This window comes from Phodopus roborovskii, unplaced genomic scaffold (assembly GCF_943737965.1).
Source record: "Phodopus roborovskii unplaced genomic scaffold, PHOROB, whole genome shotgun sequence".
Classification (NCBI taxonomy): domain Eukaryota; kingdom Metazoa; phylum Chordata; class Mammalia; order Rodentia; family Cricetidae; genus Phodopus; species Phodopus roborovskii.
The window spans coordinates 1,470,794-1,487,047 of NW_026125545.1; the positions used below are offsets into that span (position 1 = coordinate 1,470,794).

At 42.1% G+C, this 16,254-nt stretch overlaps 1 protein-coding gene across 2 annotated transcripts; it reads left to right on the forward strand.

Annotated features, from left to right (window-relative positions):
• The first annotated feature begins 3,756 nt into the window (after positions 1-3,756).
• On the forward strand, positions 3,757-15,983 carry Cdkn3 (cyclin dependent kinase inhibitor 3). Of its 2 annotated transcripts, none has more exons than XM_051177072.1 (8): positions 3,757-3,884; positions 5,771-5,853; positions 7,934-7,989; positions 8,396-8,440; positions 11,541-11,763; positions 12,265-12,296; positions 14,280-14,383; positions 15,858-15,983. In XM_051177072.1, the coding sequence occupies exons 1-8, from the start codon at positions 3,780-3,782 to the stop codon at positions 15,942-15,944; spliced, it is 735 nt and encodes a 244-aa protein (XP_051033029.1). In that variant the 5' UTR covers positions 3,757-3,779; the 3' UTR covers positions 15,945-15,983. The 2 variants fall into 2 exon arrangements, with proteins under 2 accessions (XP_051033029.1, XP_051033030.1); XM_051177073.1 differs by having other exon boundaries at positions 14,283-14,383.
• Positions 15,984-16,254: the final 271 nt, after the last annotated feature.

The window sequence follows — 16,254 nt, forward strand, 5'->3', positions numbered from 1 at the left end:
ACTGGATACTGTAGAACTGGAGTTAGAGGGAGTTGTAAACTGCCTTGATGAGGGTACTAGAAAGTGAATTCAGGTCCTTTGCAAGAGCAGCCAGTACTCTCAACTACAGATCATCTCTTCAGCCCTGAGAGAGACCTTTAACTTTCTAACTGGTGAACATACTTTTAAGAGGGTCAGTCGGGATCAACTTTTTAATCATGAGATCTTAGGAAAGTTATGTTTGTCACTTGGAATTGGAACATGTTGCTTGGTCCTCTGGAACTCACCAAGAAAAGTCTTTGGGTTGTGACTTTTTAATCTTGAATCCACAGATCCTAATTCTTTAGACTTTAAGTTAAAATCTGACAGTGGCTCTACTGCAGAGTTTTGGCTCCAGGACCAGCTGTAATGGACTCTCTAGAATAAGCAGGCTAGGTTCAATGAACAAGACATTAACTTGGGAGAACCAGTTCAGATGGGAACAGCCCTCGGGAGAGACATAAGCCATGAATAATTGGGGATACTGGCTGGATTATATGTAGATGGCCAAGGAAGAGGCTTTACCTTTGGATGGGAACACTGCCTGTCTCTACATCTCTGAGGTGGAGACCAGCTATCTCCTAGCAAGTGAGCTCTAACAGAGGCTCCACCTCCCCTTCACTCCTGGTAGGCAGGGACCTAACTGATTCCAGGAATATGTGACTTCATAGGGTACGTGAACATTAGATGAGGTTTGTTGCATGGTTCGATGGCCTCCCTCTATTATCCTTTCCTTCAGTTCACATAGCTTTGGTGGCAGTTTGATACTCAAACACAGAAGTTACCGGAACGAGGGGGGGATAAGGGGTGGGGGAGAACTGGTCTTTTCTCGGCTGCTCACTAGATACATGATGGGTACGAGGCAGTGGGAACTTATACCAACTGCGTTTCCAAGTTTTCTGAAAATTCAGGACTGGTCTGACTAATGGTTGAACATGATGTGCCTCTCAGCTTAAGTGGTATATTATAGTGTGCATGGGAAATGCTGGTCCCCACTCCACAGCCTTACTGCACTTTTATGTGAATACTTGGCCCTGAGCAGGTTGTACTGTTGTGGAAGGTTATGGAACAATTAGGAGGTAGAGCCTCCCCAGAGGCAGTGGTCACTGGAGGCAGGCTTCAAGGCTTCATTGCCCAGTCCTGCTTCCTGGTCACTCTCTGGTCCTGACTGGAGATGAAATGTGATTGGCTGGACTCCTGCCACGCCCTCCTTACATGCCTCAATGGGACGAGTTCCAGGAAACATAAGCCGGGATAACACCCCCCACCCCCCACCCCCCCCCACCCCCCCCCCACCCCCGCTCTCCCTTCGCTGCTGCTTGTTAGGAATTTGGTCGTAACAATAAGAAAAGTAAACGGAAAACCGGAGCTGAGGGTGGAGCTATGATAAACCTGACCACATAGTTCTTTGGCTTTGGAACCCATTTGTGGGAAGAGTGTGGAAGAGTTTGCGGCTGTGGGCTAGAAAATGGTGTAACCGGAACTTAAACTTCTGCTGGTAGTGTGGAAGGTCAGAATCCCAAGAAAAATGCAGACAGTGGCAGCCTGGCTTATGAGGTTTCGGGGAACACTAACTATATGAGAAACTGAGCTAAAGATCATTTTTACTAATTACTTTTCCTACTGCTGAGATAAAATATTGACAAAATCAACTTAAAGGAGAAATAGTTTACTCATGCGCATGGGAAGGGTGGGGGAACCTGCATTTCCCATTCAAACTATAACATACCACCTAACCTGTAAGGTACATCATCATGTTCAACCATTAGTCAGGACAGCTTGAGGATGACGTCTGTCATGACAGAAAGGTCCTGATGGTGTGGAGCTTAAGGCAGCCAGTGTTCTTTGATCCACAGTCTGGAAATGGTTAGTTAATTTTTTCAGCTCACTAGTGCCATGTAATAGATTACTAAACTAACACCCAGTGTCTTACCTATGCCAAAGGAGATGGTGAGATGATTATAAAGCTTCAGCTCAGGATGAGATCTATGTAGAAACAAGCTGATGGTGCTAGATAGAGATGCTTGATTTCAGCACCCATCTGAGACAACTCACAACTGCCTGTAATTTTAGTTCCAGTGGATCCAAAACCCGCTTCGGGCACAAGGCAAATATCACACACACACACACACACACACACACACACACACACACACACACACACACACAGTGATGACTAATTTCCTAACACCTATCCAGACATGCTGTATTAGCTACTTTAGCTTCACAGTGAACAAAATGCCTGACATAGGCAACTTAAGGGAAGGTTTTTCTGGCTCACTGTTTCAGACATTCATTGTATTATTTTAGTGAGCGTAGCAGAGCAGAACAATTCACAACATGGTGTAGAAGATGCAGGGGGCCACTGGAAGTAGATAGAAAAAATATGCCTATAATGTCCCCTCCTATGGACCTACTACCTCAAATGAGGATTTTGAACTCACCACATTCCATAATGAAAGGACACAATTTCTGACACAACATCCCCCAAGTTTCTAGAACTTCCCAAAATAGTGCTACCAACTAGGACAAAGCGTCCAAGACATGACCCTTTGAGGGATAGTTCAGATTCAAACCATAGCCCATGCTTACGGGTAAGCAAGTGGGGCTGGACACGGGATGTGGTTTTGTGAACTTCCGTTGCCTTAGCAATGTCCCTAGGTCAGCTCCTTGCCCCCTTTCCAGTGCTTCCATCCCTAAACTCCTCCATCATGCTACACCACACACAGGGTAGTGTTTCTCAACACACCTGGTGTGTGTCTCACCGTCCTATATGCTCCATACCCCACCCACGTTCTGGACCTCCTCATCTCTCAGTGTCCTGGGTAACCTCTGAGAGGTTGGGACCAGAGGCAAGCTACAAGGAAACAGGCACTAACAGTCACACTTTACCTATTTCATAATTTCACACAGACCATTCTGGTATACTGTGAAATGTATGACAATCTGTTTAAATTTTTTGCAAAACTACTGTACTTAAAGAGCCTCCTATTCTAGTCTCATATCAGAAGATAGGCGCTTAACTACTGGCTGGTTCTTTGAACTATATACCCTCATGGAGGCTCTTGGATATTGTACTATGACCAATAGTAAATTTGTAGTGAGTGGTAACTAATTCCCTATGTCTACTGCAACACCATCTAAAGAAGTAGACTTACAGTAAAAGAGAGTAGCTGTAAAGTAGCATTTATTACTTCGTTGTTCAAACTTAACCTTTGATTTTGGATATGCAATCAATATAGAAAATCCCAGCAGGTCTCTATGTTAATTAATCAGATATTTGGATAAACACTATTGTGGATGTTTGGGGATGTAAATTACATTTAAGCTGGTAGACTTTGAGCAAATCAGATTGTCTTCACTAGTACTTATTTGAAAACTTGACTACCACAAAAGACAGGCTTACCCTGCCTGCACAAGGAAGATTCTCTGGCTTATTTTCGCAGTTCATTTACAACACAGACTCTTTCTGGTGCCACAAAAGTCTTCCTTGGAACTTGAACTATATAATCTTGTGTCTACAGTCACCAGCCTCTACAGAACCACGCCCCCACCCCACCCCACCACGTGTCCACGCCCCCAACTGGCTGAGGGGCGGAGCCTTCCAACCAATCAACTCTCTCCCGGGCCCTCCTCCCGCGCGTCTTTCAAAGACTTGCTCCGAACCAATGAGCAGTTAAAGGCTGAGCCGTGGCGCGGAGTAAGAAACAGAGAGAGGATATGATTGGCTGTTAGAAGGCACCGCGCCACCTCCCACGTGGATGAACCAATGGGCTGACGGGGTACAGAATCGGCGCGGGCTCCGATGCGGATGCTGCGAGGGCGGCCGCACTGGTTACGGCCTGCCGCGGCCCGCGATGAAGCCGGTGAGTGGGGCCGGCGGGGACCTCATGGAGCTGCGCCGCAGGGACAGGCGCTGCTGACCTCTGCTGCGAGGCTGGGCGGGCAGCGGTGCGACTCGCACAGTAACCGCTCTGCGCATCGGGGAGGTGGAGAGTAGCGGAACAGGGCACTGCGGTTCGCTGACCGCCTGCGGGGGCTCACGACATCCCTGCCAGAAAGGATCAACCCCGTAGGCTTGATACCTCAGATGCAAAGGCTATCAAAATCCGGTTTATGGGTGGCTTGATACCTCTGATGCAAAGGCTGTCACGACCCCGTCTGTAGGTGACATCACGATCGCCACCCTCCCTCAGGGTCCTCTTGGCTTTGCATCCTATTCCCTGCAGGTCAGAATTCCTGGGCATGGGAAAACAGGAACGACTACCCTGTTAGGATTTTATCCACACCTGGCTGGGAGGGGTGGAGTGAATGAGCAACACAATCTTAAAGTCTTGTTTTATTGGGGGAGGGGGATTGTCCTAGCCAGGAGTTGAAGCCCCACCTGACCCATAGTTCCTACCTTACTTAAAGGCTTCATTAAACCCCAATCCATAACCTAAGTCATTTGTCATACGCTCCTCTGACAAAACCTTTATAGAAGAGCCCGAAAGCCAAGCAGCCCGTCAGGTTGTGAGTCCTGTTGTCCTTCACTCCTACCTTCTGACTCCACTGTCCTCAGAGAAGAGGAATCAGCTATCTGATCTCTAAGTATAAAGAAACTGAATACAAGTAGTGATCCCTCCTTTCTCCTCTCTGGAGGTCTGCCTGCTTTCGGATCCACTCTCTAGCATACAGGAGCCCTGGGCTCACCAGGACTGCCCGGGAAAGTGGTGCATCAGTCACATTCTGGAATGATGTGGCAATCACTCAGCCACAGCATTCTCCTTCTGCCACTCAATAAACTGCCGTTTTGTATACACTTGCTGTTCAAATGTCTGATCTCCAATGGTTCCAACTAAAGAGTGGGGAAGAGTATGTTTTTCTTCCATATAGAAGTTCTGCATCCAGAATTTAACTACACCAGCATATAAGGTCCTTCTGGATTCTTCTAGTCCAGTGATTCATTAAGATGAGGGGAAGCTAGTTCACATATGTCCACCCATTTGCTAGGCTGTATGGGATTATTTTGTAAAAAGAAGGAGAGCAAACTTTCCAATGGCTTTAGTCTTTTCTGAGTCATCTCTACTGACACAATCCTCCACCCCTCCACCCACATGCTGTCTTGTGTTTTGAGTCAGCCTGGCCATGTAGAACTTGTGCCTCAGTGTCTCTAATGCTGACATCAAAGGCTTGTACCATCATAACCTGCCTCAGCTCTCAGATTTTCAGATTGCTTTCACTTCACTGTCTACCTAGAAACCCGCAACTTCTTCAAAGCTTACCTTGATGGTGTCTGTGAAACTCTTTGCTGCTCCCTAAATGGCTAGTCATTCCCTCAGCTCTACTGCATATGGTTTCTGCTATTCTATAATCTTGCACACTGCTGTCTCTTTAGCTATGCTATAGGTAGACAGTGTGTCACGGGGTCTTCTGGTCTACAGAGCATGCCAGTAGAAGGTCCAAGAAGTGTTTGCAAAGAAATGGGCAAATTGCCCTTCAGAGTTGAAAGAACTAATCCAGAATGAATTCACAGGCCTTGTTCGAGGTTATTCAAGAACCAATTCCAGGAGCCAGAAATTCTTTTGATCTAAGTCTAATTCTGCCTGCTGTACAGTACCATGATTAATCAAGTGGTCAACAGTAATCATTTATTATTGATATTGCTGGTTCTCTGATAGTCCAGATTAATGACTGGATGTTTAGTCATGGATTGGCTATGTGGAAATCATATGCATATATTCCTTGCAGTAATTTAACATTTCTTTTGAAGCCCATTTCAATACAAGCAAGTGAGTTTGATTCTTCAGACGAAGAGCCTATTGAAGATGAACAGACACCAATTCAAATTTCATGGTATGTTAGCATTTCAGTGGTAAGTTATAGTATTTGATGGTACATCATGTAAGATACTGCATGTAATTAGAAATAACAAGTATTCACTGTGTGGTGGTAGCACAAGCCTTTAATCCCAGCACTTAGGAGGTAGATGAAACAGGAGGATCTCTGTGAGTTCGAGGCCAGCCTGGTCTACAGAGTGAGTTCCAGAACAGGCTCCAAAGCTACAGAGAAACCCTATCTCAAGAAACCAAAAAAAAAAAAAAAGAAGGAAGGAAGGAAAAGGAAATAACAAGTATTCTTTTGTGCCAACTCTAGAATTTTAGTATTAAGATGTTTCCTCACTCCATTATTTATTTAGTATCTGATATGAAATAAAACCACACAATCCTCCTTTAAACATAGGAAAAAAAAAAAAACCTTTGTAGAAACAAATAAGAAGTAGAGGAAAATTTTTGAAATTATCTCCCTCCAAACTGTATGTATTCTTTTAGAATTAGAGAAACCATTAGAATACCAAAAAATAGGCTATTTATTAATTTTTCATTAAGTCCTATTTAATACACAGAACTATTTGTCACGGTGATACATCTCTCAGCAGACCATTGAAGATAAAAGCCGTATCACTATAACTGCATTTCTTGCTGTGACAGACCACACAACATCCACAACTTAAGGGAGAAAAGGTTCATTTTAGCCCATCATTTCAGAGGTTTCCACCCATTATGGCAGGGGAAGGGTGCATGGCAAGACAGAGAACTTCAGGCCACAGCTGCCAGGAAGCAGAGTAGAAGAACAGTAACACGAAGGGGCCAGGGAGGGACATGCCCCCAATGACATGCTTTCCAGCCAGCCGAGCCCCCTCCTCCATCTATCTGCCTTCCAGTAATACATTTAGATTTTGAATCCAGCCAGGGACTGAGCCTTTCTTAGGACCTCCAGGTCTCATCATCTCTGGAAGTATCCAGAGGTGCCCTACCCATCTGTTAGGTAGCTCTTAATCCAGCCAGGCAGATCTGTGTCAACCATCACAATCAAAAAGTTTGTCTGTTAGTCAACTCCCAAGGCATGAGACTCATGGTGTGCCAAGGTCTCTACAACCAAATGGTTTCTCTCATCCCATAAAGCCAGTAGTCTCACTGGGACACAGCTTAGGGATAGAGCATTTGGCTGTCATGGACTAACCCTGCGTTCAAGCCCCAGCACTGAAAGTAAAAGTTCTGACCTCAAGGAACACTTGAGAACTAAGCATTGTCTCGAAGGGACTTTTATTTTGTCATCAAAATAAAATTTTATTCCATTATCAGCTCCTTTTTAAACTCAACACCTCATCTAATTTTCCACTCCAGCTGTTATTTCCATGATGTCTCCAGCTTTTCTCCAAACTCATCTCCTTACAGACAGGGGGCTTCTGTCCCTGGGTATTGTAAACGAGGACTGTAAGTTCCAGAAACATTTTCCATTTTAATAAAAATTAATGATAAAGAATGGTATCCTATTTTCTATGTGTAAAATTCTATCTGTAAGACAGTTTTATCAAAAAAAAGCTTAATATTGCAAAATTAACATTAAAATGGAATCGAGTTCATTCAACTAAGGTTCCTACTGACTAAGCACCTGTGATTTGAAATCTTAAATAGCCCCAATCCACAACTTTTTGAGAATCACACTGGTACTTGAAAAGATTTTTTATTCTGAGCATTTTGAATTTTAGATATTTAGATTGGGATGCTCAGTTGGTCATTCTATAATCACTAAACTCTGAGCTCTGAAAAACACCCAGTGCCAAGCATTTGGGATACATACCACAGGGTCACAGGCACTACCTGTAGGAGATCCAGGAATTATTACCTTGATGGTAAACTTAAATTAACTTGCTCTTTTCACAAATGGCATTAAAGTAGGTAAGTTCCCTTTTCTAAACTTTCAGTCATTGTAGGCCTTTCTTGTTCCCCACCTGATTACCTATGATCTGGTGTTGTGCAGCCTCTGTAAAATGTTAAAACAGCCTCACTCTGTGGCAGACACTCTTGTTGAGTAGGCTAAAATTCCATTTTTTGCTTTTTAAAAGCTAAGCTTGGTAAATTTTTCTTCACAGGCTACCGCTGACAAGAGTGAACTGTCCTCAGTTTCTTGGTTTATGTGCTCTTCCAGGTAGGTAAGAACACTCAGTTCGCTTCCTAATGGCATTAGGGCAGATTCTTAAGAGCTGACTTGTTGCTCTACAATACATCTCATAGAGCGGCGCTGGAAGCCTTCAGGATCACCCTCCACACCCAGGGCCACATTTCTGACTGACCTGGTTCAGTGAGACTTAAAGCCCAGGTACAAATGAGGTTAAGACCATGGCCAGGAGCTCCAGCATTGGGACTTCTGTCAGTGGGATTTACTAATTTCTACAGCTGTGTTTCTGAGATTCTAAGAAATTAATATGCACATTTAAAATGGAATTGAAGCATGAATAGCCATGTGAAATGACCTTCTATAGTGGCTTATATGTGTTAAAATGACTTATTATTCAATCCCCAAAATGATTTTTTTTTACTTGCCTTATCTGTAGGTTGTAAATTTAAAGATGTTAGAAGAAATATTCAAAAAGATACAGGTAGGTCCACTATGAGAAAAGCCTACTACTAGTTTGTTTTAAGCATGAAACGCTCTGTCAAACTATTCTCTTTTCCAAATACATGTTTATGACATTCCTAACTGAACTGTTTGCATGTGAAGAGGTGTTTGTGATAGGTCCAAGGGCTCATCATTTATTTGAACATAACTTTTTTTTATTTTTCTTCACAATTCTGGTTACACGTATAAACTGTGTCTGATGTTAGAATGTGTCCTTCAAGGGAGAAAAGTATGTAAACAGAAAACTGGCATACTGTAGTTCCCATGTCTTGCAGTCTTGACTGTGGTAATAATAAATTAAGCCTGAGCTGGGAGCCCCCTAGTAGCAGTAAAGTTGTCCACCCTTGGTCAGAATACAACCAGCATGCAGGTGGGCCAGGCACTGAGTCATTTTCTTTGCTCAAGGATGCTCATGCCATGGCAGTCTCCACTCTGTAGTCATAATCCCAACATTCTACCTGCATATTATATGATAATAACAAATGTGAAAGTTCACAATATTTTATGCTGGTTGGGCTGGAATACTGTAACCTACTTAAACACCCAGAGCCTTATCACACAGAACATAAGTATCTACACTCTGTTGATTCTGACTGGTATGGAATTTTTAGTCATAACAGTTTGTCCTACTTGTTGTAGTAGGTTAATGTTCTGGTGGTTGGTTAATGTACTTTATTTCTTAACTATCAAAAAGATGAGAAGAAAGTCAGGTGTGATGACACACTCCTTTAATCCCAGCACAGAGGCAGGTAGATCTCTGTGTGTTTGAGGCCACCCTGATCTACATAGTGAGCTCTAGGCCAGCCATGGTGCCAGTGAGACCCCGTCTCAAAAGCAAAAAGGATGAAAAGAGACTGGCACTTGAGTTGACCCTTTATGGTATTGATAAAGTGCTGCTTTAGGTATATATACAACAGTAGGAAATAATGTATATGTTCCATTTAGATGACATAAGCAAATGCTATTTAAATCATTGGTTCAAAACTAATATTAAACATTTTGGGGTTTCCTATTTATTAGTGGCTTTTATAATAATAGGAAGATTCTAGTTTTTTTCATTAGCTTTTTTTTTTAAACACTAAGATCACACATAGAATTCATTATATAGAACGGATGAAAACACTGGCGGAGGACCCAGGCCTTCCCATGGCATGTCCTCTCTGGGAAAATCTGAAAGTCACCATGTTTTAAAATGGGTGCAGTGTTTGCAGAAGACAAACAGAAAATTATCCCCTCTTCTGAAAGCTTTATTAAGTATGTTTAAATTATTTTACACTTGTAAAAAATGTAATAGTTTTACCAAGATCAGACTATCTAAGCAGAACATTATGGTACGTCTATAATTCCAGCACTTAGCAAGTGAGGCAGGAGGATATCAAGGCCTCTTAGGTTATACCAAAAGACCCTGGCTTAAAGAACAAAAACAACTACTGCTGTCCAGGAGAAATGCAGTCATAGCCACAAGCAGAAGCTGTGTATGTAATGATACTTCCTGGCTGCCACATCTAAAATTAAAACATAACCACTGGGCAATGGTGGTGCATGCCTTTATTCCCAGTACTCCGGAGGCAGAGGCAAGAGGATCTCTGAATTTGAGGCTAGCTTGGTCTACAAAGTGAGTTCCAGGATAGCTAGAGCTGTTACACAGAGAAATCCTGTCTCTAAAAACAAAAAAGTTAAAACATGCAAATTAAATTTTAATAATTTAATATATCCTAAGCATCATCATATCATCACTAAGTAGAAAGCAAATTATCTTTTTTATCTTATTTTTTAGAGTACAGACTAATGGGATCTATTACATTATTATATTTGCTCATGTTCACCTCACCATCCTACCTTCCTCCCTCCAGGTAGCTCCCCTCTGATTTCATATCTGATTAAATATGTGTAGATTTAAAATATAAGTTGTACACATGAGACAAAATATGTCATCTTTTTTCCCCTCCACATTCCCTTCTTCCTTCTCCCTTTAGATCATTTTCTTCCCCTCATAATCTCTGTTCTATTTTCATATATATGTGTGTGTTATGTATTATATATACATATATGTGTATTATATGTATATGTATTATATATATGTATGTATGTACGTATGTCCAGTCTAGCAAATTATTAGTAAGGTCATTTCTATCTTCCATCCTCTTTCTCTTTAAAATAGTTGCATGTTTTACATTTCAACTGCAAAGGCTTTCTACTTGGATAGATAAATGTCCACAGGTTGGGGCTCGGAGTTATTTGTTTTGAACTAAATCAGAATGAATATTGCCATAAAAAGTTCAGAAGCTAGAGAGATGGCTCAGTGGTTAAGACTGAGTGCTGCTCTTGCATGGAACCAGAGTTCAGTTCCCCAGAACCCACATGGGGTGGCTTTTTACCACTTGTAACCCCAGCTCCTGGAGATCTATTGCCCTCTTCCGGCCCCCACAGGCACCTTCACACATGTGCACCTACCCCTACATAGGCATACACATAGTTTAAAAAGAAAAAAAAAAAACTTAAGTTCCAGTATAAAATCCTAGAGAAATATTTCTTGGTTCACACTATTAAAATGAAAAGAGCTAAACCATGTAAGGCTAATGCAGTTAATGCCCTATTTTCTCAAGACCTGCTCTATCAAAGTAAACCCACGCTGGTGCAACTGGGTGCAGGGAGAGGAAGGACACAGGAGCTTCAGGTGGAGATAATGTATGCTTGCCCGAAATCAAAGGGCAGAGTGAGAGTGCACATGGCTATTTCATGGAAAAAACAAACTTAAAAATAGTGCTACCATTCCTTCTCAAGAGTTTAAATACTAATTATTAAAGGCAGTATTTACTGTAAGGGGGAAAAAAAAAACCGTTTTTCTGCTGTACCGATACCGTCATCCTATCTTGAAATCCATTCAAAAGCATTTTACTTATAAATCAATATGGTTTAATTCTAATCAGTTTTTGGTTCAGGTATTTTCATCAGATATTTCAGATTTACAAATTCTCCCGTTATTACTTTGGGTGAAGAACATAATAACTCCATATTCTGTCTCTTTAAACATATTGTGTTTTATGTGTGCGTCTGTGTGTGCCTTGATCTGTTGGCAGAGGAACTAAAGAGCTACGGGATCCAAGACGTATTTGTTTTCTGCACCAGAGGGGAGCTGTCAAAATATAGAGTCCCAAACCTTCTGGACCTCTACCAACAGTCTGGAATTGTCACCCATCACCACCCAATCCCAGATGGAGGGACCCCTGACATAGGCAGCTGCTGGGAAATCATGGAAGAGTTGGCTACCTGCCTCAAAAACAACCGAAAAACCCTGATACAGTATGTTCTTCTTTCCCTGAACACACGAGCAATATGCCAGTCAAGATGACTCCTGGCGCTGGTCAGCCATGACCTCCCTCCTCTTGTCAGGATGAGAGCTAATGCATGTAAAGTGCTAGCACAGGGCTCAGTACAGAGGAAGCAGTCAGACACATCAGCTTGAGACAGATAAAGGGTCATTGTGTGCTTGGCACTTGGTCCAGAACCACTCATATTGTACCTAAAAGGCAGATAGCCTTGACCTCCATTTCTCAGATGTAGGCCTTGGGGTCCAGCAGTCATGGAGGCAGCCTTCTTTGGCCCTTGCAGGAATTGAGAATACCTCCCAGCAATAGTGAGCACACACTGCTTTGGGGTGATTCACTCAGCAATGCTACGCTGTTTGCAAGGTGCTGTGCTGGGTGTTGGAGTGTTCACAGTAGGCACAGTGGAGTAAATCCTGAGCTGTAACTTGGGATACAATCAAAATGGACACACTTCAAAACTCTCTTTCCCTTTCAGCTGTTATGGAGGACTTGGAAGATCTTGCCTTGGTAAGAAATGTATTTTCATTAACTGTTTAACTTCCAAGTAGGCAAACTCCTTTTTGGGAACCTTATCTCACTTTATATTTAAAGGAAAGAAACCACAATATAAGTTTACCAAGACTCAGGGACTGAGTAAAGCCTTAAACTTGGTTTTTCCTAGAAATCCTGGGTGGGCTGACAGCTGTTCTCTGCTGGCTTAGGTGGATCACTTGAAAGTCTTAGCACCTGTGTCTTATTAGTTTTTTTCTAATGTTTTCTCCATGAAGTGTTATGATTCTGACAGAAAATGCTAAGAAATATCTGAGTGACCTAAGTATAAAAATCACAGCACTCCAAAGAGGTAGGAGAATCAAGAATTCAAGGTCATACTTGGCCATATGGTAAATTCAAGGTCAAGCTGGTCTACAATGAGACCCTGGACCAAAAAACAAACCCCAAACAATATGAAACAGCAAAAAAAAAAAAAAAGTATAGTTACTTACTGTGTATTTTTTTTATTCATTCATTTATTTTATGTATATGACTGCTCTATCTGCATGTATGACTTTATGCCAGAAGAGGGCATCAGATCCCTTATGAACCACCATGTGGTTGCTGGGAATTGAACTTAGGACCTCTGGAAGAGCAGCTGTGGTAATACAACATTGTTTATGATTTAATAAAGCTTGCTTGAGGGTTCACAATGAAAAGCTAGCCACAAGCCATGGAGCCAGGCAGTGGTGATAAAACACATTTAATCCCAGGACTTGAGAGACAGAGACAGCTGGATCTCTGTTAATTCAAGGCCACACTGAGCTACACCAAATTGATTCTGTCTAAAAGAGAAGCAGCTCACATAAAGGTGATCTCAACATTTGGGATCACACACCTTTAATTCCAGCACTTGGGAGGAAGAGGCAGACAAATCTCTGTGAGTCCAAGACCACCCTAGGAGAGTAAATCAGAGCTCAAGACTTTAATCCCAGGATTTGAGAGGTATAAAAAGAAGCAAGGGGTTTCACGTGAGATTTAGTTTCCAGACAGGGAGGAATAGGATTGCATGCAGTCTGAAGCTTGGTGGAGTACAGTGTAGTCAGCATTGTATTCTGTGGATTCATGAGAACAGGACAGCCCTTTCAGCCTGAGGTAGAGGTAGGAGATCGTAGCCACCTGCTTTGCTTTTCTGATCATAAGCTTGAACCCCAATATCTGTCTCTGGGTGCTTATTAATAGTGTTACAAGTAGCCAATGCTCCTAACTGCTGAACCATCTCTCCAGCCCATATATTAAAGTGTGCTGCCAAAAAAAAAAAAAAAAAAAAAAAAAAAAAAAAAAAATTGAGAAATCCCTTACTATATAGTAAGTTATTTTTATTGTAAAACAGGAAAAACAAGATCCAAATTAACAGCCTTTGTATATGAAAGGGTACTGTCAAAATGAGAAGACTGTGCATGGAATGGGAGAGGAGACTTGTGTGGCATGTTTGTGTAAGAGAATACATCTAGAATATATACTCTGTATAGATAGACCAACATAGCATATAAACAGGGAGCAAAGGATCTGAGTAAAGTTACCCCAAAATACACAGCCAAAAAGGACGTGAAAGATGCCCAGCAATGTCAGCCAGCTATGGTGTGGGTTTAAAAATGGAAAGAGTCAGTGAGCACTCTGAGAATCAGGGACTTGGCACTGGTATTGGGGATGTAAGGTGCTACAACTGCTCTTTAAAATTGTTTCTCAGCCATGGAAACCATGACTCAAAACTCTACTCTCAGCTCCGTACACAAGGGAACCCACATTCACTAGTAATGTGTAAGCCACCGTTTGCAGGAGCAAAGCAGTTAGTACGAACCATGTTAAAACTCTTAAGATCAGGTTGTTAAGGGTGCAGGCTAAAAGGTCTATCTTTTAGTCCACGTGCAGTTGAACAGTTGGCTATCTAATCTAGTCTCTTTATAACAAAACCAAGCCAGTTTTTAACAATCCATTATTTTTCTGTCATGTTCTCAGTAGCTGCTTGTCTCCTCCTATACTTGTCTGACTCGGTATCACCACAGCAAGCCATAGACAGCCTTCGAGATCTCAGGGGATCAGGGGCCATACAGACCATCAAGGTAAGAGTTGGACTGTTCCTGTCTGTAACAGTGCCCTCTTTCAAATACAGTGTGGTAAAAATGAGTCCAAGAGGGCCGTGAACTGAAATGCCAATGCCATGAGGGACATATACAGGTTTGTCTTTTACATTTAAATATAACCCAGGCATTTGCACAAAACACTGAATTTTGAAAAATGATGAAAATGTTAAACTTTGTGCTTCACTCTTTGAGGGATCTGGGGAGCTCTGTCTCGGTCAGTTCTGGGTCTGATGCTCACATTTGGCCAGGAACATTAATTTTCTTGGGTAAACTTGCAGCCCAAGCAATCTAACGATCCTACTGAATCATTGATGAGTGCTATCAAGGCTGCACAGCAAGTGCTTATTTTATTGTCCACTGCCATGGATACCAGATGCTCCCATTCTCCTGAACACTTCGAAAACAAGGCAGCAGCATCACACTGGATGTGACAAATCAGATAGTGCTGTTGTGCACACCTCTAAAGTTCCTTGCTTTCCTGTGCCAGGCACTACCTCAGCTTTAGGCTGCCATCAGCGTGGGTACTTAGGCTGCCTATACTCTCTGCCTTCCCAGAGTTAGGGGTCTACACCAGCATCAAGTACGGTGGCTTATTATACATACTAAAACTCATCAAATCAAGCAACTTGTTTCTCAAGGTTTAAATATAGCCATTCATAAAATAAGCCTTACTGGCTCTGCTTTTCTACACAAGTTCTGAAAATAGAACTCCCTTTATTCTGTTAGCATCAAATACTTCAAATTTAGGAAGTTCAACTCTCCTTTTTCAAACAAAAGCCATGGTCCAATATGTATGCACTATACTTACGTCACCTAGAATGAAGCCCACACTAATGTGTGTGTCAGCTCAACACCTGGACATTCTGTCGCTAATGGGCCCTCACCACCTGTCCCAAGGAAAGCTAGCACTGCAAGATTTCACTATCAGGAAAGGTGGCTGTCAGAGCTGTCTTTTGGAAAGAAAGTTAAACTTCAATAAACTGCCTAAAGCAGTTACTTAGCTTATCTGTATAGTGATGTTTGGTTAAAAAAAAAATTATTTCTGAAAATTATTCCGAATAGACTGTCATCAAAAGCACCAGTGGCTTGGGCTTGTACAAACAGGTAGACCTGTTAGACCTCATCACTGTTATTATAGAGAATCCCTCCTTCACATACAGTAGGGGGAAAAAACACTAGCAAAAAATAGGTCCTTCCACACTGGACAGCAGATTCCCTTTAAATCTTAAGTCCCAGCAGCAAAGGAAGCATTCTAGAGGCTTATAAAAAAAACTCTTGTGAATTCCATGCTGACTTTTGGCAAGGGCAGCTTCTTTACCCAACCTCACCTCTGACCCTCCCTCTTCCTGGCTTGGCCAGTACCTCCTCCCCCATTCTTAGCAAGTCTAATCTGGTCCTAGTTTTCTGCAGTGTATTTCAACCTATCTTTACTCTTTTTTTTTTTTTTTTTCAGCAATATAATTATCTTCATGAGTTCCGGGATAAATTAGCTACGTATCTATCATCGAGAGATTCACTATCAAGATCTGTCTCAAGATAATGAGGATGTCAAATACATGACTACATGTGAAGTTTCCAAGTTCTCTGGCATAATTTGTATTGAACCAAAACCAATAGTGCTACCATCCTGAATATAAATGTTATTGCAGATACGAAAGCTTTGAGTCATGATTCGCTGTTACAGCACAGCAGAGGGTAGCAGAGTTGGCATGCAGTTGTTTTTCTAGAAATGCACTAGCTGTTCTGACTTACCTGGAGAGGACAGCAGGGAATGGAAGATGAAAAATACTGGGGAATCATTGTTTACCACACTTTGGCCTCATCTGACTGTCACCAGTAGACATGGGACA

Bases quoted from the DNA above. Each gene is read 5' to 3' on its own strand.
- Cdkn3 (XM_051177072.1), top strand. From the start codon at position 3,780: ATGAACCAATGGGCTGACGGGGTACAGAATCGGCGCGGGCTCCGATGC. The intron at 3,885-5,770 runs GTGAGTGGGGCC...TTTCTTTTGAAG, and splicing joins CGCGGCCCGCGATGAAGCCG to CCCATTTCAATACAAGCAAG. The intron at 11,764-12,264 runs GTATGTTCTTCT...TTTCCCTTTCAG, and splicing joins AACCGAAAAACCCTGATACA to CTGTTATGGAGGACTTGGAA.